The following is a 27,291-nucleotide window of genomic DNA, read 5'->3' as shown; positions in this document are numbered from 1 at the left end:
CGAGTAAATGGCAATGATATAATGTTGTTTATTGTGATAAACTTTTCGCGACGATCGTTTTGCACGCTTTATCGAGGCTCGTCACGTGTCAAGACGAACTCGGCTGCACTCGTCGACACGTCACACTATCTGTTCACGCGATTTTAGTTTACTAATATTCGCAAAAGGGAGCAAAGTCTTGTTATTTTCGTCGTTTAACATAACAGAGTTTCATCGGTACCAAGACTCATGAGCTAGCAACTTGGTATCGCTAGAACGCTGCACTGTTTGTAATAATATTTCGATATTAATATTTAGCGACCTAGAAGTTCCCAGATAACGAAGTTGCCACATTCCACTGCGACTTGTCTCCGAATGCTGACTTAAATTAGCTCGAGCTGTTCTAAAATTAATAATCTTGACATCAGTTACCATTTTGGACACGCGAAAATTATCGTAAAGAAAAAATTCAACAAACTCGAGCCAAGTTTTTTCGAAATCTCTTTTTCTACGTTTTCGATTGAGCGTTAAGTTTGCAACCGCCCTCAGCTTTCGCGCGAGAAAGCGGAAGAAATACAGAAACACCAGAAAAACACATCGATGATCGATTCGAGATGACGAGGCGCGATTTCGCGCGTCGCACTTTTCTTCAATGCTGATGCAAGCTTAACTATGCTCGTTTGCGAACATACGGGGTGCGGATATTCCGCGAGAAAGGCACGGTTTCGGCTTAACTGCGCCAAGGAGCCTCGCCGCGCCGTTTCCACTGAGTCCACACTTATTTTATTCGCGTCTCGCAGCCTCGTCAGCGGAAATCGCGTTCTGCGACGATTTCTTATTAAAAGCGCAATTAATACCGCAATTCTTATCGTCGATGGTTGACGCGAAAGGACGCCAGAAATAATAAAGTTGTAACGATAAAAGATGGGCACCGGCAAATTGAGAGGAATGAAAAGCGACGATTCCACGCGGGCAATGGAAACGTGAGGATTTAAAACGAAATTAAAGGTTTAAGTTGAAAACTTTCGTTCACTGTTGCGAAGTTTCCAAATTACGTCTCACCCGTCACTTGTCGCGCGAAGTTTAATGAATCGTCCTCAATAAAAATTTGTAGAATCCGCTGCAGAGAAGAAAAGAAGAAACGCGCAGGCTTAAAGAAAATACTTTAATATTACGAATAGAGGGGCGAATTACACGAGCTTGACAGAGCACTCGAAAGATCGACAAGTTAAAGAATTACGTGGTGATGATCGTTAGAAAAGTCTCGAATCTATTATTTACAGCGAGAGACGTGTCTTGGACGTCGCGACAGAGAGAGAGAGAGAGAGACAGAGAGACAGACGCGTTACAATAGAAAAATATATTATACGAAGGGATGGAGGAGGATCTGTTCAAAAGGCACTCGCGCCACGGCTGCACTCGACGATTCGCCGCCTCTCCCGTAGAAGCTCCAGAAATCTCGCCCTGGGACTTCCGGGATATTTCAATTTGTCCCTGAGATGCACCATTTCGCTCGACGCGCCCTCGACTTCCGACCGATCCCTCGACCACGCGCACACCCTGCCACTTCCGTCCCTGATTCTTCGCGAGCAATCGTCCGTTTCTTGGAACCACCCCCGCGAGTTACCAGTCGACACTCGTGACGGAATATTTCCCTTCGAATTGCACAGCTTCCCTGATGAACCGTAATCGGCAGTCCTTGAATCTATCGCGTCGTATTTCGACAGAGAACCGTAGTTCGTCGAGCTCTCGCGTCCGATGGTCCTCGAAGGCGTCGCAGCGCGATCCGCGTTGGCTGACCATGGAGAACGATGATTGAATCTTCTTAGGGGTAGGAATTCTTCTTCCACGGCGGTGTCCAAGTCATCGTTCGAGTCTTCGATGGACGTAGACCGTCCGACAGAGAGGTTCCCTGTTATTTCGTAGGTAGTGAAGTCTTGGTGATCGTCGTTCCCATCTGAAGTCTCTTCTAAGCTGAAGCTTCCGCAGACACCTCCGCAAAACGGATCTTTCGTCGCGTAATTATGTTTCTCGCGAAATTTCGTGTAACTGCTGGGGGTCTTTGGTACAGAGTCGGATAGATTGGTCACGCGAGTTTGGTATTTGTTAGAATTTCGAAGAGAGATGGAATTGGCGACGTTCATCAGCTGATCGAAGATCTTCTTCTCCAAATCGTCCTCCTTTCTCTGTTCCCTGACAGTGGGACCATTTTCCAGGGAGATTCCCAGAGCCTCGTGCTCGTGACTCGTGATCGGCACGCGAAAATCTGTGCTGGGACTCGCTAGACTCGATCTAGCGCCAGCAGATTCGCAGTTTACGCCGTATTTCTCCCTAAGCAGCTCGTTGTGCGTGTCTACCCTTCGTATGCAGTCCTCCAGCCTTTCGATACCCTTCAGACACCTCGCGTACGACTCCATAGGAACCTCGACGTCAACGTCTTCCGTTGAATTCTGCAATTTCGAATCATCCTCGCGTTTTCGATTCGCCTTTCGACTCGTGTACTCCGAGCAATCGCGATTCCAGGTTGGAGAACAAATTCTTCGATGAGAACCTCGTTTTGCACCTGGTCCATGGCACGGGGATACGAGATACCTTTGAAAAAATTATATTTTATCAATGGATGATTAATTATTAATTTATTTATATTTAATTTTTTATCAGTGGATGGTCACATTTTATCATGATGTGGAATGATTAATTTATTTTGTATATTTTTGATCGTACGCTGTAACAAATAGTTACATCGAGTCGTGCTGTAAAAACAGTGATGCTAATCTAAAAATGAAAATCGATAGACTCGAGGGTGTATACAAAGCATCGTCGGATGCTCTCGAGTGGCCCTCGAGAGCCGGAGGCCGAGAATGTTTCCCTTAAAGATTGTTTCTCACCTATCGAGCGTGCTCGTCCCGTTCACGTACTCGTTGATGGTGTTCAGATTTCGCATGAACGTCACCGCCTCGCTCAGATACTCCTCGAGGACGTTCCTGCTCGTCGAGTCGAAAGGCGCGCCCTCCTCTTCGTCCGCGTCGACGTTCTCGCAGCTGTCCGACTCGCTGCACGCGTTCTCCAATAACTCTTCCATAGGGAATTTCACTTTTCGATCCTGCTTCGAGTCCTCCACGGGCATCGCTAAATCCTGATCTCCTCTGCTTTGCTCAGAGCTAGTGGACCGTGCATTCACCTTCCAATCGTCTTCTGATATCGAACTGACCTTCTCCTCTTGCTGAGAATCGTCTGTCTCGTCGTTTGAAGAATTCATCGGTTCGCACACAGTTTTCTTCTTTTTCTCTTTGATGATGGACTTCAAGGTTAGCTTTGCTAAATCCTGTTTTAGGTCAGTCTGGCTTTGATCAAGTCTTCTTTCAGAGATGTTAGAACTGGAGAAGGACACTTTCTTTTTTACAGAGTTATTCACGCAGTTCGATGGAGCGTCAGACTCGTCGTTAGCCTCTTCGTATTTGTAAAAAGGTGTGCCCATAATGAGAGACTTGTAATCGTGTACTTTAGTATCCATCGATATCGTGGGAGTCTTCTTAGGGAACTCCACCTGGCCATCCTCGAAATCGTTCACAGACTCGATTTTCTCTGGATCCTTTTTCGTATGAGCCACTACATCAGGTGGACACAGATTTTCACGCTCCTCTGTTGCCATCTTCGTCTTAAACAACCCCTTCGATCCACTGTCTACGTTATTTTCATTATAATCCAGGCTATCATCCGAGAAACCGTAATCGTAATCCATAATACTAGTCAACGTGGATGAATTACAGGAAGTAGACTTCATCTCAGACGTTTCATCGCTGCTAACTAAACGAGATTCCACCAGGGACTCCTTGAACACTGGCACGTTCTCCAAAACGCGACTTCTGCGCGATCTACTCTGATTGTCTACCGGAACTTCGTTGATCGTCGGTTGCCAAGAGGACGGGACTGTCTCCAGTCCCTTTCTACAATCTACCCGATGACTCGCGTTCGCCAGAGCAACAGGAACCTGCCAATTCCTCCAAGGATCCTGGTAAACGACCGAACTGGGCGCTTTCCTGAAATTAAAACCGCGTCTACGGCTGATGAACGCCTCTGTGATTAATCCGTCCCTGATAAATCCTTGGGCACGCAGCCCTTTCGGTTGGTGCTCGCCCTCCCTCGCCTGGGACACGTAAGATGTCCCCAGAGAATTCCTTAAAGTAATGGAATTCCTTATACTGGTCCCCTCGGCTCGATCCGTATCCACCCTCGGATTCTTAGCCACGTTGTTGGGGTCCTGAAAGATGTTCTCGATCCGGAACACCCTGCTATCGGTTTGGCTGGGCGTCGATCTCGCCCCCTCCCTCGAACACGGTACGTCATTACGAAGATCGTTCCATTCGTCCGTTTGGACCCCCTCGTCCTTCGCGAGGGGTTTTAAATTCTGTCCAGGGGTGTCGTTGTCCACTATTGCGATCCTGGGCTCCAACGTGCTGGCACTTTCGATGACGATGCTGATGGCGTCTGGTAACGATATAGAGATCACGCTCTTCTCAGGACTTTTCGATGACGAGTGACTCAGCGAGCTTTGGATCGATTTGCAACAGTGTCTAACACAATTTTGCGTTTTGTTCTGCGCCTCGAAACGATCTGTGCTGTCCAATCGCGGTGTCTGCACGGCGAAACTGCGACAGGAAGAGAAGATACTGGTGTTCGTCGAACTTTCAGCGTACGCTCTTCTCTTGTCGATTCCTTGGCAAAAATCGAACGCCTCTGTGCTACTCAGATTACTCTCTGCATAATTTTGAGTGTCATCTGACAGAATCCCAGAATCGTTGCGCGGAGAATGAATTTCGTAATCGTACTCTTCGAGGTCGTTTGCTAGACTAGCCACATCTTTGCATCTAACGATATTCGTTTTAGGTTTCTCTGTAAGGGTAGCAATTTCTTTTACCCTCAACACGGGTGTCCTCTGATTCGCGACGTGCTCGCAGACCTCGTAATGATCCGTCAAAACCCCGACATCCTGATAGATTATCTGTGGTGTGTCCGTCAACGTCGCAATGTCCTTCATACGAATCGTTCTCGAGGAATCCGTCTGAGTGTCCACGCAGACGCGTCTTCGTTTGCCCAACATCTTCCTCGAGATCTCCTGCAGCTTCATCCTCGCCAGTGACTTCGCATCGCCCCCTTCCGGTGGAGAACGCAACCCTGAAGTATCCTCCAGCGGTTTTCTACTCGAATATAACCTTTCCGTGACGGCAGCCACGATTTCAGCTCGTTTCACCTTCTGAATAGGCGTGTGATTCCTCGTAGAAGGTGGTTCCTGTTCGAGTGAACTCTTTCTACGCGCTAGCTTGTCGCGAGCTAGACTCGATATTAGAATCTGCTCGTCCTTCGAGCTGCTCGAGCTGCTATCCTTGCTGGTCTTCCTCTTCAGGTTCTCCAAGCTGGGCTTCCTCGCGTAATTCTTCCCCCTCGATCCTGATTGACTGTTCGACTCCTTCGAGCTCTTATCCGAGTCGTTGCTACCTTTCCGTTGCAGCTGCTCGTGGCTCGCCCTCCAATTACCCCTGCTCGACGCCCTCTGATCATCGATCTCCCGGATGTTATTCAATTTCTTCAATTTATCAGGGACAGCCGTCGTCGAGCGTCTCTCCAAGTTCGTATGCGACCTCTCCAGACAGAACGGCGGGTCCTTCTTCCTCTGGATCGTCTCCACCGACCCGAACTTCTTCGACGTGTGCAAATTCGACAGAACAGAGACCGGCAATACGTCTACCGAGTCCTGCTTGCGAAACTTCGGCTTCTCCTTAGGCTTCAAGACCGATCTCGCCTCTGGGCATTCAGCATTTTTATAAACTTCCGCCTCGTTGTCACCGGAAGCGTGGTACGAGTTCACAGAGCTGCTTCTCTCGTCGTGATCGATGCTGTCCTGTTTCTCCGGTTCGTCGAACGCCTCGTGGCCCCTTTCAATGAACTCGATCGGTTCGTCCGAGCAGATCTCCTCGATCTGAACGGACGATCCCTGCAGGTTATCGTCCGGTTTGATCAGAACCGCGACCAGCGTCGGGATGTCGACGAACACGGACTCGTGGATCTCGTTGATCTCGTCCTCGTCGTCGTTCAGCTCCGTCACCTTCGCGCGGTTGTAGTTGCCCGCGAAACGATCCCTCGCAGTCAAAAATTCCGCAGAGCCGAACTTCTTTACGGGCGAGCCGAGCTCGCACGTGGTCACGCTATCGCTGGAATTGGATCTTCGAAGCGGAACGAGACTCCTCGGCCGTTTTCCCTCTTCCACCCTCGACTCTGGCTGCTCCTCCTGGGATTTCACCGCTGGATTCTGTTCTGCGGATTGTCTAGTTGATTCTCTCTCGGTTTCCTCTTCCGACGATTGATCGCCGGCTTCGATAGGGCCCGGTTCACCCTTCTGGCAACAGCAGAGAGCCTTCGCGTCCGCTCCTGTGCTCTGTGAAACAGAATTTTCCACCATTTTTTTTATCACGCTTTTAAATACACTTTTGGTTTCAGTTTACTCGAAATACTATGTTAGCTTATGAGTCTGACATTGTTACTCGTTGAATTAGACTCCTTTTTGAAATATTTGAAATATTTCTAACGAAAGTGTTAAGATATTCGCAAGCAGAGCTCGAAACGAATTAGTTTACGAGTCTATCGTTGTTACTCGTCGAATTGGACTCTTTCTGAAATATTTGGATATCGTTTTTATGCAAAGCAGAGGTGTTCTAACGAAAGTGTTAAGATAATCGCAAGCAGAGCTCGAAATAAATTAGTTTACGAGTCTATCGTTGTTACTCGTCGAATTGGACTCTTTCTAAAATATCTACATGGTGTTTTTATGCAATTCAGAGGTGTTCTAACGAAAGTGTTAGGATAATCGCAGCAGAGCTCGAAACAAAACGGAAGAACGAATGGCGAACGGGTATAGCGACGATCATAACGGCGCAGCGGATTTCGATGAGGCTAATTAACGATCGATTGCGTAACGCGGAACACGAACGAAGGATATTGTAAAATCCACACCCAGCGGACACGAGGGGTGGAAACGTCGCATGGATCACTCGTTAAACGCGCGCACCTGCCGGCTGTATTTTATCAGCGCTCGTCCGAGCGATCTACGGGAAGGATCGCGCACGCGCGCTCAATGAGTATCAAATAAACGATTCCGTGCATTTCATTTGCGTAACGACGATCAGACGATACGAGTTTATGTCGGATTCGAGCGCTCGATAATAAACCGGCCCGATTTATCCGCGTTTCGCGGCCGTAACCAGCACCCGTTCGCCAGCCAGGGAACGCGGGACGGCCCCGTCGAATCGATCCCGATTTTAAATAAAACCGATTCAACGATTTTCTTCGATAATTGCGAATTTATTTTTCTATTCGCCGCGGCGAATCCTCGTTCGTATTAATATTCATGCTGCGAAAAATACTGTTATTGCCACTTGTTTGCGAGCACGCCTCTGTAATGCGAACGCGGCGCAATTGATTTAATAAAAACATGATTCAATTCCCGGTCCCATTTCGGGAAATTTTGTTTGTCCCGGTGATCGGTGAAAAAGGACCGCTCTTTTTTCATGCGGTTCGCCTTGCGTTGCGCACGCGGCTGGATAGAATAAATAAATTTCAATCAACCGCGAGAGCCAGAAATTTCGAAATAATGGAATATTAATCTACTCTAATCTCGCTTTACTTCCATACTTCCATTTCGTTCTCTTTATCCTTTTCTGGATCAGGTTCGGCAACGACATCGAGCTGCACGGTGTACGAGAGAGAAAAGATTCGATGGATTATGCGATTAGACGTATAAATTGAAATAAATTGTCCAGAGAGATAATTAATAACCTCACCTTTTCCTCTAACAACGATCGCAGCCTGACTACCTCTGCTCTCAGCTCGCGGATGATCCTCGCCACGGGGTCCTCGTTGACCACCGGCCGATTGACCACGCTCTGCGCCCTCTGCGCGAAGCGCAGCGTGTGCGCTGTCTCGTTGTAGCTTCCGCTCGCTGGCGAGATTGCTGGAAACAGGATACGGGCTAGCAGATCTCTCTGTAATCAACGTCTACACTGTTTCAACTGCAGTTACGCGTTCGCTAACCATCGAACATCTACTATCGCGTTACCAATTTTCCGTCCCCCTGGAATCACCCATTTTTCCCTTCTAATTAAGTCGCGGCGATTAGTTGGAAATTGAAATATCGCGTCCTGAATAACGCGCCCCCGCCCACCTCCAAACCGATACACCGTTAAGACCCGTGGCAATAACCCTTGTGCACGGCCCGTAAATTATTAACGTTTAATCATTAACGATCGCGGCAAAGCTTTTGAGTACCCGCGTTGTTGCTGGAGAACCACAGGCTCGTTTTGTACCGCGCGGTCCTAAATCTCATCTCGCCGGATATTACATTATTCAATTACACGCGCACTCGTTCGATCGATAAATTACGCTCGCGTTTTTAAAAACGGGCTGTAACGCGATAAATTTGCTCCCGATAAGGTAAAGAAAAAAGGACGAGTCGCTGCTGCGAGAAAATCAATCGGATGCCCCTGCGTTCTCCACGCGCGAGCCAAGTCTTGCGCGAAATGAAAAACGTCACGATGCGAGTTTTAACTCGATCAGACGTCACGGACGAAGAAAGGGCCACGCGTACGTCCACCGATCCGTGCTCGTCAATCATTAATCCAGACACTGAATATTAAACGTCCCACCCTCTACCGCGCGGGATCGATAATAAGCTCGAATGCCATTAGCAATTCAATTGGACGCCGATGGTCATCGGTTTGTGGAATATTTCGCCGCGCGATTAATTATACGCATCGCGGCTGGGATACGAGCGCGAGCCGTTCTTTTCGAACCGCAGTAATTAGCCGATCGTTTTTGTATCCCGACCCAGGCGATTATTATTCGCCGTTAGACGTACCGCGTGCCCGACCATTCGACCGGAAATAACGAAATAATTTCACCGAGAGGCATTCTCGCAGTCTATTTCACAGACAAATATCCACGTCCGACAAAAAGGCGCGTTACTTTTGCGAGGGACTGATTGAAAATCAGAATGGAACGAGCCGGACAAACGATGAGAGCAGTTTTTTTCCAGACTCAAACGCCGGAGCGGTAGTTATATATATATATATATATATATATATATATATATATATATATATATATATATATATATATATATATGTGTGTGTACAGCAGAGAAAAAAAAAAAGAAATTTCCACCTGTCGATAGACTGGAAATTGCGGAACAAAAACATTTTTCAATTGAACAGAATCGAATCTCGGAATTGTTTGACGAGGTAAAAAGCTGACCGGTGTCCGAAAATACTTGCGCGCTTTTCGTTCGGTCAATAGAATATTTCGTTGGAAAAAAATAAATCAAGTATTTTACGCTCCCCTCCACCAGCTCCGCTGGTAGTGACCAACGAGTGTGTTTCACATTTGAAATCCGCTCCGTCCGCGAGCGATCCGTTTCATCCCCCGAATACGCGAAACACCTTACCAGACGCGCGCTGCAAAAAGTATTTCCCCGCTCCTGTGTACACAGTATTTTCTCTACGTGCCGCGTCTAACTACCGTCAAATTCTACAAGATTTACGAGCGACCTATTTACAAGAGTTACTACCAAACTTCGTTTCTCCAATGAACGAACGGAAATACCGATTTCGTTGCTGCCAGCTTTAAAAATAAGATTTATCGCCGTGGCGGTCTCCGGGACGGAAAATGGATCGAAGCTACGGTGAAAAGCGAGCCGTGATTATATACATTTATATACAAAATATACGTATGTATGTATACGTATATACATATGAACGCAGACACATACAGCTGTACCTATCTACGACACATCTACATCGTTAGAATAGTCGCGTTCCGTTTAACGCCAAGGATGTTGAGAGGGGCAGGCGCGGAACGGCGACTTCGACAAGCTTAAAGGATTTCGTATTTACCGATTCCCGTCGCCACGGTTTTCGCGCCGGTTATCGAATTTTAATCTCCGCGCCTTAGCTCGGCCTGGAAAAGCATTTAAACCAATTACCATCCGGGCCGGTGGCCGGGCTCCGGTATCGCGGGTATAATTTCATGAATCAGAGGCTCGCGATAATAATTCTCCTCTTGCAATTAACTGGAATTTATGGAAAGCTGGAGTTAAGTGGCAACGGAGAGGGAAAGGGCATCGAGCGGACCGGTAAGAGACGAGAAGAGTTAGAGAGACCAGGGGTGGAATAGTGACGGTCAATTTTTCATTTCTTTTCCTCTTTCTTCTTCTATTTTTCTATTTTTTTCTCCCTTTTTTTACAGCGTCCTGGAAGCTGAGTCGTCGTCTCGAATTAAATATCGCGATCTCCTGGAGCGACCGGGAGGACAGAAATGAAATGGAGTAGTAAACTGCGTTTCGAACGGAACGCGGGCGAGTTCTGGAGGAGCGAATCTGGAACGGACGTATAAACGGATTAGCGACGAATCGGAGTGAAAGGGAACGCCGCTCGTTGGACGTGTAAATCATCGTTTAAGTGGATACACCGTGGATACGCGTCTACTAAAAATAAATGCGACGGACCCGGGGGCAGGGAAAAGGGTAAAGGAAGACGGGAAGACGGCGGAGGAGGATAAGAGGGCGATGGAGATCGCGAGGGTGGGAAAAGTGGGAGCAGAAGAAGGGAAGATCAAAGGGAAGACACTTACTGGCGAGCATAATGGTAGTGGCATTTCCGCCAAGTGCGTCCTTCAACAGCCAAGTAAGCGAAGAATCTCTATAAGGGATGAACCTCCTCCCTGGACCACTTCCGGTCGAGCCCCTCTCCGCAAGGGCTGATATTACGTTCCCTAGAGCTACTAGACTCTTGTTTATATTCGCGCCCTCCTGTAAATACACGTGTCACCCACAATTCTTCCTTATTTCCTGCCCTCGCCCAGCCTAACGTCTGCCAGCGTCGCAATTATGCCACCCCTTTGTAACTTCGTTTGCCGCCAAAAATTGAAAACCGGCGATCCCTACCTGCTCCAAAAGGGTTTATCGATCGGCCGGTCCGTTCGAGCCCGTTTGGTATTATTTTTAGAAACTGACTCACTTTCAGTCGATGAACACCGCTGCACGTGGCCGCGCTCTCGCTGCCGGCCAGATCGACCAGTCGCAGTTTGCTGGCACCGCGCTGCAAGATGTCGTTCCTCCTCGCGACAGAAGAACCGCCATTCGCGACGCTCTGCGCGTCCTCCGCGACGGCGATCGTCAGGAGAGCGTGGCTACGGCTGCTGCTCGGGTTCTGCGACGTCGACGCTGTCTTCCGGGCCTTCGAACCCTCCTCCACGTAGGACATCAATGACCCCAGGTTGCGGACCACGTGCTGGGTCAGGCCTGTCGTCGAACGTATCGTGGGAACAATTTAGAGCGTTTGTTAGATGACGATTTCGAATTCGACGAGTGGTAGAAATTTCGAATGTTTATCGACTAGAGAATCTCGACTATGTCCTTTTTTTTGTACTACTGGTTCGATAATCGAAGTCGCAGAGCTTTGAAAACGGGTGAACGTGCGATTGCCCGTACCTTGAACATAAGGGCCGAGTCGAGGATGCTCGCGAACTCTTAATCCGCTCGTGCTCGAGGACGGCTTCAAGAGATCCCTCACTCTTTCGTTGTATATCTCCAAGTAACTGAAACAGAATTCAACCAGCTCCCGTTATATCGATCAAGACGATACATTATCGTCGCTGCTATTATCGTTAATATCATCGTGCTCTATTTTCGCGCATCTCTGAGTACTCGTAAAAATCCATTCATTCTCCGAGACAGTTATCACCGAACGGATAATCCATTAAATTAGAGAGAGGCGAAAATAAAGTTGGCAAAATGGATTTCCGTATTTATATACATCCGACCCGATAGATATCCGTTTTGTATCGTTGACAACGACGGATTACATTAACCGTGGCCGTTCAACAAGTACCAGTAACCGATGTAATCGCTGGTGACCCCGCACGCGACACACGCCGAATATCAAAGAGATAAACGTAACAGTGGCACGATAATACCATTCATGGGGCCCCGTGGACACGTGGGCATTCATCGGTCGTTTAAACAATACGATTTCGCGGCGAATAGGAGAGCCACTGGGCGGCCAAGAGGGGGCTGCGAAATTTATCGGCTGCTAGGCGCACACTTTTCGTCCGACCTGTGCTTGCAGCCGGTCCACCGCAAGCTCCCGGATCCTCTTAACGTCATTATCTGCTCCGTTGTACTCGTGAAACGTCCGCACGTGCGACCGTAAATCCGCTTAACAGCGATCGGAGTTTCGAAAACACTTTCTACTCGAATACCACCCTTTCCTCTTTGTCTCGTCGCGCGTTCTCCGTCACGCTCGCCTGGCCAGCTCATCCGTCCACCTGCGCGGGCCTCTATGCGAGGAACCGTCAAAATTTCAAAGAACCATCGAGGAATTTCGAGAATTTCAATCGAGATGCCACGATCGATCATTCTCTCAGGGAAAAATTCAAACCACCTCGAATTTCCATCCGAAGCACCTTCAACCCCCGTCGCTGGTAGCGAGCGAGGAGATTCTGCGCTTTTTGACGTCACGTATTTCATCCGCAGACCACGAGCAGAGCACGGAATTGGACTCAAAGTAAATAGGGTCGTCGGTGGTCTGGCTTCTGGTTGTTGCGAGTATTCAGCGTTGCTCAGGAGGCTTCTGAACTACCTACGAATGAATGAGGGTGGCCACGAACGCGGCCGCGTTCCCGAACGCGGTTCCGGAAATTAGAGAATCGAACGAACCGCCCGGAATCGCCGCCAACCGTTCGCCATCGTTCTCCTTGACCTCAAAAGACCCACGTGGCTCGTTCCGCCCTGATTTTCGCGTCGCTGATGTTCGCACGCGTGCAAGAAACGCGCGAGAAGCAGCGAGAACGAAAGAGGCTCATCTAAATTTACCGAAATCTTCTCTCGCCTTCGCGGAGATCTCTTTGAACCGGCCTCTGCCTCGTTCATCGACGGCTTCCGTTTCGCCAATGCGCCAGACGTTGCGATCGCGATAACGACGCGTTTTAAATTCCTCGTTTCCGCTTCTCAATTTTAAGCAGATAAGCTAATTTCCCCGCTTGGGAACTTGCTAATTGACCGAAAGAAGTAATATCCAACTTTTCCTATTTCGTAATACCGGCAACAATAATTTGTTCGTAATTTATGATCCAGTTTCTTGACGCGAATGCTTCAGGGGCGGAGGGAGGGGAAACTTTGCAATGCGAAATTGTTGCAACGAAGAAACTAGCGGGAAATTCAATCTCGAGGAACGATCGAACCACCCGGGCTGTGAGTTATTTGCATTTACGATCGCGAAACGCGCTGCAGCCCGTCGATGAGATGAAAATTACCCTCGCCCTTAAAAGACCGACCGGAAGCTTTGTGTACCCGCCGGGTTTTTATCGCCCGCGACGACTGCGAGCCAGCTGAAAAGATTCGCGAGGAAGCTATTTAAAGTTTAACCGAGATAACTGCACCCACCATTGTCCGTTTAACGTTTGACCCGCGTTTTCTTGTACCTCGTTCTCCCGTCAAAGGCTGCTCGCTGTTGGAAAAATTCTGGTCAAACGCGTTGTCGAATAATAAAAATATTTGTCAGACTATCCGAAGTGAAAGAGCGTTCCTCGTACCTTTTTCGTCGCCAAGTTTCGCGTCACATTTTGCCTTCTTCGAAAGGTCAAACGTTTCGAACGATCACGCGCTAGATTTTCAGCCTTAGAATTACGCGGGGATGACTCAGATCTAAGCGTACTAAATTTACTCTTGACGAGAGCGATCTATTCTCCGTTGTGGCGAGAAGTTTAGGATTGGATGAACGGGGGATAGATCGAAACGATATTCGACGATGCTCGACGCCGTTTGCTTCGAAATTAACAACAGCAGATCCCGCGAATGGGAGGAACCGATTGATCGGCGTTAATTAACGTAATCCCAGGCAGAAGCCACCCCAGGGAAATCGTTCGTCAGAAGCTTTAAACTTGTCGAGTGGCTCTCGTTTTCATCGGCGTCGAGCGTAGAGAAAACGAAAGCTCTCGTGCTCGTCGGATATTACGCCTGCGAAACGGTGTCGAAAGAAGAATCGATCCGCCAGTACGGCCATCCGTGCAGCGCAAAGAAAGCTGCAAGATTTTCTGCCCCTGTTCCAAAGATCGATACGCGCGCGAACGAGCGCACACGACTGTTTAATCGTTTGAAAAAAAAAAAAACCTCGATGCCTTTACCTTGACGATTCACGCGAGAGGAAAGAACGGGGAAGGGTGTGAAAGGGTTGCGCGAAGACCAGACGGGGGGAGTTGACTGACCCAGCTTTTAATCTCGCTCGCGCTTCGACCTGTCTCGATCTCTCGACCTCCACGACCCGCTTTAACGAGCTTCTTTTCGAATTTCAGATTCAGAATAATTCTCCGAGGGATCCAAGTCCTGGCGAGGGATAAAGCTCCTCTAATTCGACCAGGCTGATTGCTTCTTCGACCGGCGTTAAAGATTCGTCGTAATCACGCGACGTTTAACGAGTCGTCGACCCACACCACCTACCGAACGAGAGAAGCCCGGTTTCGAACGGAGACACACACACGCGGGGTTCACGCGATCCCACGAAACGTTAGACGATGTTAGACACCCCACGCTGGTAAATATCGACCCTCGATATTACTGGGTCAACCGGGTAGCGCGATCGCGGATCGGCGAGCGAGCGAGGAAATCCGCGGGCTGTTGCAATTTCCCAAATCGTCGCTGCTATATCTGAATAATAATGAATAATCATCTAAATATCGTAGAAAAGGATAGAAATTGATATTCTTACGAATATTATTTTATTATCGACAAAGAGAATAAATTAGATATATTAGATCGAACTGATGTAGCTTCTTAACCCGCAGCTTGATCTATGCGAATTCATGAAAGCTTTATCGTACGAGGATACATCTATGAATATATCATAGAAAAGGATGGAAATTGATATTCTTACGAATATTATTTTATTATCTAGAAAAAGGATAATAATTCAGATAAATTAAAGCGAACAGATGTTATATTACTTTTGACCCACAGCTTGATCTCGAAATAAATTTCTCAAGAATCCTCGATCGATTCGCTCGAATGATTAATTAACCCGCAACAGTTTGTAGTCCGATCGCAAACCATTCGGAACACCTATCGAATCCGGCATAAACAGTCAGCAAAGTGAGCGTAAAACGATGTGACAACAAGCAGCGGATGAACAGGGACCGCGAAACGCGGATGGAATCGAGTTCGCGATCCAACCACCGATCGTGATGACCAAGAATCGGGAGGCGCAGTTAGAAACGGATTGTACGCTTCGATTGTAGGTGCTCGCAGAGGGTGACTGGAAAGTGAGAGAAGGTAAAGGAACGCGCCGCGTGGTAGAGACGGAGAGGAGAGCCAAGAGCGGCGAGGTGGACACAGAGGTGGGAAAGGGGCTCTATCGATCAATCAGCCATAAGTAATGCGGAGCTTTTGATCGGTTACCGTTTCATTGCGGATGGAAAGAGCGGCACGGCATGCTATCGCGTACGAATTCGGCGACTTAATCACGTTAAACGCCGACGCCTAATGACGATGGTTCCTGATCAATTGGCGGCCAACGAATCATCCAGCCACCCCCTCTCGGTTGACGCCGAAACATTTCTGCCACGGCCCTGACCGTATCGCCACGGGGTCCTGCAACGGACACTGTGCAAATTGATTGCACGCCAGCCTGATAATTGGCTGGAATGAAAATTCCCCGTAAATGATGCTGGTGACGCGTGTATTTTGATTTCTGCCCCCCTCCCTGCCACGGCTTTCGAATCGATTCTATGGACTCTGACCGTGCAGCGTGTTTAATGTTTCGTGCCGTTTTAATCTTTTATTCATTTAAATCTCTGGTACTTTGATATTCTCGAATGCGGATAACGGTCGGGATTTTTTTGGAAAAAAACATTGTTAAATATTTCCGTCGTACTTTGAGCCGCCATTAAAAGAAATGAAAGGAAATATTTATCACCTGAAAGAGAAAGGGTGGACGCGCGTCGAGGAAGAAAGAGGGTGGATACTACGGGCAGAGGCGACCGCGCGTCCTCTCATCGTACATTCACCGTGGAACGGGTAAATGGTGCATGAATTTAACGGTTCTGCGTGAAAGTGTGACAATTTTCGCGCGACATTAGCCGGTGCCGCGTTTATTACCGGGACATGTCAATTGTAACGGCGCAGGATCGTTGTTAGATCGTAAATTAAATTATGCCCGGGCTCGGATCGACGCGTTTATTGACGAGAGAGTACGATTCGCTAACACGTATAATTAATTGCACAACAAAACCTGAATATCGATCGGTCGACGGCGCGTGCACCATTGTCCGCGTGGCTGTTGTCGCCACGTTCGCCAGGCGGATCGCGTTAAACCGTCGTGGAAATATCCGCGAGAAAACGGTTAATTAGTCAGCCGTTCTTCGTTGCTCTACAGCCATCGCCAGACTGATAAATGAATGAGCGTTTCGTGCCACCCTCTTCGCGAGAACTGCCAGAAGGCTGCCGCTCCTTAAGCCCGCCATTATCGCCAACTTTCCTCTCGTTACGGGCCAGTTTTTGAACGGCCAATAAGACGAGTGGCTGTTGAGGTGTTTCTTTCGTTTGGTATCGGACGATAAATGTTCACAGCTCGTCCCGCGATTTTCTCTAATTTATGTAATCGGAATATTTCAAATTCGCATACAAAAATACCGCTATTTTCACATCGATTTCCGTTGGTAATTCTGTTACTGCTTTTCTTTGCAGCGACGCCGCACAGACGAGACTGAGAAAATTCCTGCTGCTAATTTCGTTTGCCGCCATTCATGTTTTCCTTTTCTACTATCGACGTTTGTTTTCCTTCCGTCCTGGACTTCCCGTGCTTCGTTTTAATCCCGCGGCTCTCCCGGCTGCCAACAACCTATCTCCCCTTTACCGTTCCCTTCCTTTTTTGCATATATTTTTCTCCCTCCCTGTTTGAATTATCTTTATTTTCTTTTCGTTCATTTCGAACGGTGCTCTGCACCTCCGTGTATCCACTCTTTATTCCTGTTGCCCACCCCTCGATTAATCGAACAATTATCGAGCCATTCGGTGGCCTCGAAAGTATTCGAAGCAGCGAATCGTAATATTTCCATATTACCGTTCTCTTTTGGAAAGTAATTCGTGGCCGTCGTCGCCAGTTATTCCTCGCGTCGCATTTTTACAGCGGCCATTGCGAGAATCCTGGAGGACGGTCCTCCTCGCCAGCAGCCGCAACCCTTGGGTATTCCGTTCCTTTTGTGTTACAGGAACACAAGGAGGAATTAAGAGGGCCGCAGGGAAGCCGTAAATTCGTTTATGCACCGTTCCACGGCGTCCACGATGGTGTTCGCCAACACGCACCGGCCAGCAATCGTAAAAAACACCGTTCTCCAAGCGCCGTCCGCCGTTGAAAATGATTCAACCGGCTGGGGACGTAAGAAGTCAAAGAAAGAGGGAGGAACGAGCGTCCTCCCGGGAGGTACGCCTCGGTTTTCAAGCTTAAAAGCTGCAACATTCTATTATTCGCGTAGTTAAACGCGAGATTGGCTTTAATTGCTTCAGAGGAGCACGCCGTGTAATGGACAGCCGCGACTTCGGAAACGGGGGGACACTTTGATGGAGATCCGAGGTAATTTCATTCTCTTGGGAAAAAAGTGAAGACGAAAAGCGAGGACCTTTACGAGACAAAGTACAGCGACGACCGAGTGCTTCCTATTATTTAATGGCACGTCTATGTAATTAATGAAATCGGACAACGAAGGAATAAAATGCTGAACATTACGTGGAGACGAGAGATGGTGTCTTATCCGACTGAGAGTATGAAAATGATTGCTTGTAGCTGAAATATGATAGAAAAATGACTACGTTCGCCAGGTAGCCAAGTCGCGAAGGGCTGGTAGAAAGTCAGCCACTTATTTATACGCGTTGCATGCGAACGCCTGCTTTCGAGTCTGATGCGCGGATGTATAGAACGCCATCGCGTTTCACCATTCGAGTTCACGAGATTACGACGTCGTGATACCGTCGTTAACATTCAACCATACGAACAATCCCCTCCCTTTACCATCAAATTAAATAATTACCCTATCTTCCATCCGCAGCATAATATCGTACCTATCGGAATTCGACGTAAAAATCCCTCGTAAACATCCTTTAGAAAAGACAAGCTTTTTCGGAGCGCATAAAACGTAACAGCCTAAAGTTATCTCCGCAACCATACGTAAATCCATCGTAATCGTAAAGAACGCTAAAACCACGATACTCGATCAATCGAAATTTTTCCGCCGACCCTCTCTTTTAAAAAAACAAAATAAAAGGAATACATTTTACGATCCGTTCCATTAACAGAAATTATTAACGCTCACGCAGGCAGACAAGCAAGCAAGCTTTCAGATACGTTTTAATTTAAAGGGCGCGCGAAATATTTTTCATGGGGGTTGCCGCCATTAATGGTACCTGCGTAAGCGCGATGAACGAGAATGGCGGCCCTGTAACATTGTCGTTAACGTTCTGAAAAATTCCACCCCCACTCTCTCTCCCTCTCTAAACCTCAAAACGAGAGTGTGCACGACGAGAGGTGGGGTGGATTTTCGGTTCGAACGACTGGCGAGAAGGAAACGTGAATGAACGACGCTGGTGGTTTTATTGTAGCCCAAGTCGAAACAACCGAGCCGTTCGAACGTCGACAGGACGCATATTTTTGCCTAGGCGAGCAACGAATTGCCCTGGCACTTTTAATAACTGCCGGTGATCGTATAAACGCGAATTTATAGTATTCCAAAGGCCGCGGAGGGCGCGGGCGGCGGGTCTGACCGGACGCGCGTAAATCTGTCGTTTCTTTTCCCCGAACGGTCAATACGGAACAAAAGATGATTCACGATCCCAGTTACGGGATGATGAACAGCATAAAGACACTCCGCGACGATAAAAACGTTGTTGCTTTGAAAAGCTTCCGGGGCGGACGGGGACATCAGCTTTTTCTCTTTCAACCCCCGCTGCGCAACGAGGAGCGCGTCGATCCTCGACTTCGATCGGCTCTCGATCTGTCAGAGTGTATTTTATTTATTCGACTCCAGGATCGAACGATAACCGTAGCCGAATGTTTGTTAATTAAACGACAGAGAAATCTAGGACTTTGGACTTTTATGGTCTGACTATGTACAGGTGTTACTACTTGAAGACTCGATTTTTCTTTCTCCCTTTCGTTTCGAAGTTGTTAGTATTTTCTCTGCTTTTTCGAGTTAAATGTACGCAAGAAAGATTCAATTAAACGACAATGCTGTAGTTAACACGAAGAGATTATGTTACAAATATGAAGTTTAGAGTAATTTCAGCTTCAAGTGTGCAACGTATGTAATATTCCCTCTTGCGCTCTGTAATTTCTATTCAGTGACTTCGTGAAAGAACGCCTCGTATCAGCGTCAATCATCACAGTATCTGAATTTAAATAAAGAATGTTACGCGACCTCCCTCATCGTTTGAACAAAGCTAGCTAATGAGAAATCAAAGGGATGAAAATTCAAAGTAATGTAAAAATGGAAATTATTCATTTCGACACACGATATTATCGTGCAGCCCCATTCACGGTTCCAAAAAGGGGCGCACAGGGACGGAACTTTGTTCGTCGACCCACTTAACGATTTTACGTCGCGAACTGACGAGAAGGCGGCCCAAAAGAGGCACACACCGCTCAAGCTGACCGATTCGCTTATCCGGCAATACATCAAGCGAACTTTCTCGCGATTCTCCACGCTCGTGAGCGAAAAAATCCATGCAGAGGAAATAAGGGGAACCAACGTCAAACTGTCGTGAAGCTTCCACGGTACGCTCTATCCTTCCGGAAACTTGATTTCTCGCGAAAATGTCCGGGTCGCGAATGTAGATGCGCTCGAATCCGACATCGTCTTCGAAGGGTGTCGAACAATTGACGACGATTTTGTTTTATTTTCTACAATTTTCAAGAATCCCAAGCCACGGAACTTTGACCCAGATTTCGATTAAACGAGAACCAACGTAGGTTTCTAATTCGCTGGCTGCAGCGTAAATTATTTTTATATTTGGATTGAAACGGGGAGACAAGGTGTCGATGCAGTAATTTACAAAGGCCTGTCGTATCCGAGGCAGCCTGTTCCAGGCGGAAATTTTTATCGCGACGTCACAGCTGCGTTTACGCGCGCGACGAAAAAACGCGAGCAATGGGCCGAGCAATTTTCCCGTCCGGCCTCGTTTCGGTTACACGTACGAATTTCGAAGCGGTGATAAAACTTGCGCGGCGACCGTGCGCTTACCTCCGTTCATCGATGAAACGGCCGAAAAGAGAGAGGATGCCGGAAAAAAGACGAAAAAACGAAGCGAAAACGAAAGAAAAAAAAAAAAAAGGGTAAAAAGTAGGAAAAAAGAGAACGAGGAACGGCGGGAGGGGATCGATATTTCGCGCCAAACGGTAAATACAATTTTTACGAGTGTTCCAACGCGGCGTAGCTCCTCCGTTTTTATTTTTACACCGCGCTCAAGGCAATCCGACGAACGTTTAATATGGGAATAAAAACGGTGTTTACGGAGGAAGAGTGCGAATCGGAGATCGGGGAGGCGGATTGGCGAACGGGGTGCTAAATTTTTTCGCGCAGACCAAGCTTGCTCTTCTCGCGCTCAAAATAAACCCGATAATATAGGTTTTAATAGACAGGGAACCAGTAAACATCTGATGGATAACTAAAACGATGCGAATGGATATTTAAAAGGTGAATTCTCGCTCTCTGAATATCCTGTAGAGCTAGATAAATGTGTAAAAGTGTACTTTAATAGTACGTATTGATTTTTTTGTTTTCCACTGATGGACTGTTATCCGTTTACGATAACCTGCATAAACACTCTGTGCGATTTCTGCGTTCTTCTCGAATGTCTCGCGCAATGTGCCAGACGAAATTCGTACGTAACCACGAGGATAACAACGTCGCGATTTATGGAAGTGCATGTGAATATCGGGACGGTGCTCTGCAAGGGGAAGAACTCTTACCCAAGTAGAGGTTGGTTGCGTCCGTCTAGGATTGCGAGTCACGGGGCACTGAGCTTACAAGACACATCCAGGCCAACACGGCGCTCGCAAAGCTCGCGACTCCTAAACTCGATTTCTACGTCTATCCTCCCCTTCCAACGGCGCCACCCTTAGCCACCCCTAGTCGACACACAATATTTTCACCGGCCAGACGATGCTGTTCGACCGATTAAACGACGATTCTCTCCAGTCGCGAGTCAACTTTCGACCGTTCACCAAAGGCTTTCGAAAAAGATTTCTCTCCCTCTCTCTCTCTCTTTCTCACCCTGATTTGATTTAACAAAATGAAAGGTGTTTTCTCGAGATAATGGAATCGCGGTGAAGTTGTTATTAACAGATATATATATATATATATTGGAAGATGGTAACGGTTAGAGCCCGCCAAAAAGGCGTCGAGAAGGGCCAAAGAGAATCAATTGTACGGTGGAAGCTATTACCTCCAGAACAGATTCTATTAAGAGTTCCTCGAAAGTTAGAACTTACCCCCCTTCGCTGCCTGGTCGCTTCAGGGAAACGATTCTCCCGGCTCGAGATAAAGTCCTGACTAATGTTATTTAAAATCAAACATACTTCCTCCTAATCGCTCCAAGGGAAGCAGCCGCGATTACCATTTTCAATTAACCGCTTCCCCGTTCGCCACTCGCTCCACCGCACCACTTAAGCGTGAGAAGAACGCGCAACAACGGGGACGATAAACTTCTCATCGCCTTAATTCTAGACCAACATTAATCCCGCCAGTCAGCACCGGCTTCGCGAAGCCTTGTAATCGCGCAAGAATGGGAACGGTGCTCGGAACGAACCGGATTACTCTGTCAACGAATCGGAATCGAAACGATCGACGGGCTAAATTGCTACCACGCTCGGAACTGGCGTGGAAAATTGACCTAACGGCTGGACCTTGACCGACAACACCAGCCGATGTCTTGATCGCCTATTGGCATACCGCTCGTCGATGTGCAGCACGTTTCGAGAAAAGACGCCGCCAGTGGCAGGTTTCCCACACTTATCAATCCGGACGCGCATTATCGCCCCTCTGCCTTTGCGTCCACGTTCACCTGGCTTCGAGTAAAATTCACGTGCGAGCTCGTAAGCTTTGTAATTGGATCGTGGGGTATTTAATGTGATACAAGAGCCTGTAAATATCGCTGGAATTCATTTCTTTCTCGCGTTGACTAACGATTTCTCATTTGTAGAAATATTGATATATTGGAAGTAGAATTTTTAATATCCGCGAGTCTGAAAATTAGCCAATTTTTAATTTTGGAACCGAAAAAGGCTCTCAACATCGCAGAACGATTTCTAATGGCTGAATGTCAAATTGTCAGAGTTAGAAAGGTGAATTTCCATCGTCGTTACCTGACGGAAACGCGGTAGCTCCTCTCGTTCTTCCGCTCCTCCTCGATCCTGGCGAACAGACCCTCGCAGAGTCGCGGCGTGAGCCCAGGGTCCTCCTGCGGGCAGAAAAAATGCGAAATACCATTAGTCGATTCCGCTTGGCCCCGAAACGGGCGCGGCAAGTCGCGCGAGAGAATTACACATCGTTAACTATCGGTCATCGGAATGTCCTCGAGCGATCGAACGGCTCCGTTCTCATAATTGAAACCGAACGTGCTCGACGTATAACCGCGAACACGTGCCAGGTTTTTAAAAAAATCCCCGCCGCAACTACGTTGTTCCCATTCGCGGGTACGAAGCCACGGGGCAATTTAATTAAACGTCGACGAGCAAAAACAGTTTCAATCTACCAGTCGAAATTTGCCGAGGGAATAGAGAAGGAGACAGCGCTGCTCAATTAAAGGACCTCGCCTCGTCGACATTGTTATTTCCTGCCGAATTATGCGTATTCGATCTCGATTTCGAGTGATTTTTTCTTCTGTTACTCGTAGATGGAATACCTTGCTACCCATCATGGTGTACGTTTTCCCAGACGCACTCTGCCCATAGGCTACCAAACAAGAATTGTATCCAGAGAACACAGCGTCGAGGACGGTTTCACCGAGTGTCTGGTAGATCCTTCTTTGGTCCGCGAAATTCTCTGCCTCCGGGTCGGACGAGTCGAAACAGTAGTCGAAACCATACTTTCTCGTCCGTTCGCGACTATCACCAGCCTTGCTCGAAGACACCTTCAGGTTCGTCAAGCAGATTTCGTTCGAATCCGTGCGAATTACCACCTCTGACCCCGTTAATTTCAGCTCCCTGTAACGGAGAAAAGAGTTATTCTGTTCTGTTAGAAACGCGAACGAAAAAAAAATGTTAACAAATATCGACGAAACTGGATAAACTGGTAGACGAGTTTTCGAAACAGCAGATATACATTTTTTGCTCTCCTCTTTTCGGTGAAAAAAACCGAGGTTCTTTCATATCCCGGTTTTTCACGCAAGCTTTCTCTCGCGTTGCCTGGATCAGAACCGATTCATCGATCCGTACACCCTGGTGCTCGCGTTTCTTTTTGTAGCCCTCCAAAATTCCGTGAAAATTCTTTCGAATCGAAACTCGTTCGATTCTTTCAACGTGAATCCGCGCGCAGGTGTCCCAAAGACCACAAACTCGTGAATTGTCCACGATGAACGATAAATTTTATAACCTTTTTTTTTCGCATCGACCGCTTTAATCTTGACCAAGAAATAACAATAATCGATCCACTTAAACCGCGGATGACGTTCCAATTCGACGACGCTATTTCGCTATTTCGAACGAATGGAGACACTAATTCGCGAGAGAAAAAGATCGTCGACAACACCGAGTTAACTTCTTCGCGAACTTGGATTCCTCCGGACTGGAGAACGTCCTGAAACTTTCTCGCGGGATTATCGTACGATCAGGTAGGATCTATCACTAAAACGCGACTTTCCTCTCGCTGATTTACCAATCGGCTATTTAGAACGAAGTGGTTCGATCCTCGAATCGTGCGGCACAATATTTTGCGTGACGCGGGACAGGTAAGAGCGGCCATTGCACATCGCGCGGATAGAAAGAGAGTACGCGAAGGTGCTTTAACCCCGCTAGTCGCGTGATCCCACCCTGGCCCTGTTCAATCCTCTCTAATCGCCGTTAAACGATTTCGTGCCCCGTAGCCAGGGTTTTTTGCGCGAATTCATACCCGCCAGTTGTTTCGACAGATCGGGGATGATTTCAGGAACCGCTCGGTCGGAAATCGTCGGTCTAATTGATACAGCGAGGCCATTCAGCGGTGGAAATCGTCGGTAGGAATTTGTAACGTCGATCTAAGTGAATCGCGCGGACGATTCCTACACGCGATACAAGCCTGACAAATAAATCTTCCCCTCCCTGACGAATATTCGAATAAAGTTATACATGCTGGCTTCCGAGCGTTCCATTCAACGGACAATTCCGGGACACTACGCGACCAATTCCATTCGACGCAGCCCATTTCACGCTCGCATCGATCAACAGCATCAATCATCGACTCGCAGGAAGCACGTGACAGAGATCCGACCGCCGATCCATCCGCTCGCGCACAGTCTCTCGACAAGCCAGTCGAGCCCCCCGCTGAATGAAATACAATTGCACGGAAATGGGAGCAAAACTGCGGGCAAGAGACGAGGTTTTTGTAACGAACGAGATCTCGACAAGTTCCCCAATCGACGTAACAGCCAATACGCGTGTAAGAGTCGCTCTTCGATAAACTGGCATCCCCATCGTGCGTTGACGAGACGCGACAGCGTGGCAGCGGGGATCGCAGAGGGTGCAACGAGCGTAAGGGGTGCAACTGCGACGCGTCACCCATTCTGACGTGCAGCGTCGTCGAACACCAGTCGGCTCAGGTCCCAAAAAAGACTCGACGAACGGCAGGAAGTCTTGAATGAATCGTGGCGGCGGCTCGTATACGCGAACAGCAACGCGAATAGCAACACGAGCGGCGTTCGTTATTATCCTGTTGGTCTTCGTCCGTCGCGAGAAGGCGCCGCCCAAATCCACGGACGCAGTCAAGTGTTATTCTAGAACGGATGCGGCCGTCTCGTTATTCCTGTTTCGAGTCGTTAAACTGTCGAGCCGTGTGTCATCGACGCGTCGTGCTGTTCGTAGCGCGTCACTCCGCGGATCGGTCGATCCTTTATCGCGCGAACATCCCCCGGATCGGCAAGGGCTTCGCCAGGAAATTCGCTGCTTTAAATAAACCCATCGGCGACCTCCCTCCCGTCGAGGCTGCTTCTGGCCACTCTTGCTTGCAAGAGTGGATGCTTCGTTAGGGGATTTTATTGGCCCTCGTTTTCGATGACTGAACGTGAGTTTGGCGAGTTATTCTCGAGTGTATCCCCCAAGTATCCTAATAGAAGGTGGTAACAAACACAACGAATTACACGTGCGATCCATTCGTTCTGGTGAGAGGTACATAATCGAAAGTCAATCTTAACTCGTTTCTTCCTACGGATATGGATCGTTGAATCCATCCAGTGGAACAGCCGCGTAAGATTTCTCGTAAATGTTGATGAAACTTACGAGGTCTCATCTTGGAAATGGACCCCATCAATTTTCGATGGCCTTAATATCGTCGTCGACGAACCTTATTACTCCCGTTCGCCGCGCAATTGTTAGTTTGTCTTACTTTCCCGACTTTCCGGCCCCGTCCTTCTAAGTATAGAAACGAGTTCATAAGTGGCGGCTCAAAGGCGCACCGCGCACCCCAATAAATCTGCCTCCAGATTTCTGTCCTCGTTCGTTTCCCGCCACGATCGTCTTCCGAGATAATTATTCCCGAGCCGTGCGCGCGTTGCACGGCAGACACCAGGCCATTACCAGCCGAACCGTCCTCGTAAAACCAGCGTGGAACGGCGGCGCTTCGCAAAAATGAAATTACGGTGAGCGACGTGCCGGTAAACCTTGACCTTACGCTCCCGGGAGCGTGTGCACGCCGCGAACACGGTGAACGGTGGCTCCCGTTGGTTTTTGCGCTTGTTTCTTAAAATACACCGCGACTTACCAGCAGAAAGACGAGTCTTAATGGCAAAACTCGACCACGAACCAACCTAAATTCTTCGGTTATCATAATATTTTGCATTAGTGTCTATCTTCTCGTTTAATTTTTCAATATTCCACATCCTTTCTCTCTCTCTCTCTCTCTCTCTCTCTCTCTCTCTCTCTCTCTCTCTTCATCACCCACACACTTCATTTTCACCAGACTGATAACCTTCGATCGTACTTAAAAATATCTTGTTGATTAAGATGAAAAGATCATCTTTCCTCACGGAAGAGTATCTACAGAAAATTGCTACAAACGCACCAATGTAGATCTCTAAATGAATGTTTACGAGACATAATATATCATCATTATGTTCGCATTAATAATCGTAATATGTTAAATATTGCCACTCACCTGGCAGAAATCGGTCTTACACGAACTGCCACCTTGATGTTGGCCATATTGCCATCGCGTGGACGACGACGATCGGCATCAGCTGGTCCCCATCGTAGCTGGCCGCCCTGTTTCCCAGTCGAACGAAGACAAACCGTCCAGAGATCGTCCGCGTTACATTTTGCCCGTGTGCCAGCACGGCGAACGAACGAACGAGGTTGCACAGAGATCGTAGAAACGGTCGAGCTGCTGTGCGTGCACTGGCTGAGTGCACGTGTAGTACTGTTGCGATGAAAATACCCTCGAGTCGCTCCCAAGACCATTCGCTGATGGTTTACCCCACCCAGCGAGAACTCGGTCGAACTCGTTACATTTTGCCTAAACTCCTGCGGACACTCCAGTAAAGCTTAAGTGATTTCGTTTATCTTTTGCCCGCAGGCTGCTCGAAAGAATAATAATTATCATTCCATGAGCGAATTCCCGTTCCACTCTATCGATCTTGGAATTGTTTGATAACTTAATTGGAATCAACACTGTTCGCGTGTATATTCGGGTGGAATGGTACTTGGGATAATTAAGACCACGCGTGGTTCGAGTAAGTGTAGCTCGCCCCGACACACTCGTGTACAGGCTCATAATAAGCTGAGTGTTTGGTAAATAGACTTAAGCAAGCATCGTGTGAGATTATGAGCCTGACGTGTAGCCACGTCTATGTGTACAGTCTGTTTAATGTGTAAACGGTGTATCGCGTCGTGTGCCCTTAAGAAAAGAAGGAGAACGGATTTCTTTTCTCGACGTACGAGCAAGCAGTGAACGGACAGATAAATTAAGCGCTGCATCGACGTATAATTAATCAAATTTGCGCGTCCAATATTTGAGAAACGTTTTTTTCCAACTGTAATA

At 47.9% G+C, this 27,291-nt stretch overlaps 1 protein-coding gene across 1 annotated transcript; it reads right to left on the bottom strand.

The window, feature by feature from the left end:
• Positions 1-1,312: 1,312 nt before the first annotated feature.
• On the bottom strand, positions 1,313-26,518 carry LOC143425915 (uncharacterized). The gene is made up of 9 exons (XM_076898984.1): positions 26,410-26,518; positions 22,970-23,270; positions 22,431-22,525; positions 11,516-11,622; positions 11,043-11,326; positions 10,657-10,834; positions 7,815-7,984; positions 2,868-6,412; positions 1,313-2,571 (listed from the first exon to the last, which is right to left on the bottom strand). Exons 1-9 carry the CDS (start codon positions 26,454-26,456, stop codon positions 1,371-1,373), a joined length of 5,928 nt encoding a protein of 1,975 aa, XP_076755099.1. The 5' UTR covers positions 26,457-26,518; the 3' UTR covers positions 1,313-1,370.
• Between the last annotated feature and the right edge of the window lie 773 nt (positions 26,519-27,291).

The sequence above is a fragment of the Xylocopa sonorina genome, chromosome 1, assembly GCF_050948175.1.
Source record: "Xylocopa sonorina isolate GNS202 chromosome 1, iyXylSono1_principal, whole genome shotgun sequence".
In the NCBI taxonomy this organism is placed as follows: Eukaryota; Metazoa; Arthropoda; class Insecta; order Hymenoptera; family Apidae; genus Xylocopa; species Xylocopa sonorina.
Note: the sequence above shows the minus strand (reverse complement) of the source record. Positions and strands in the feature narration are given on the sequence as shown.

Coding starts and splice junctions, on each gene's coding strand:
- LOC143425915 (XM_076898984.1), bottom strand. CDS start 26,456: ATGGCCAACATCAAGGTGGCAGTTCGTGTAAGACCGATTTCTGCCAG. Junction 22,526..22,969: donor ACACCATGATGGGTAGCAAG/GTATTCCATCTA, acceptor TTCTGCCCGCAG/GAGGACCCTGGGCTCACGCC. Junction 11,623..22,430: donor AGCTACCGCGTTTCCGTCAG/GTAACGACGATG, acceptor ATTCTGTTTCAG/TTACTTGGAGATATACAACG.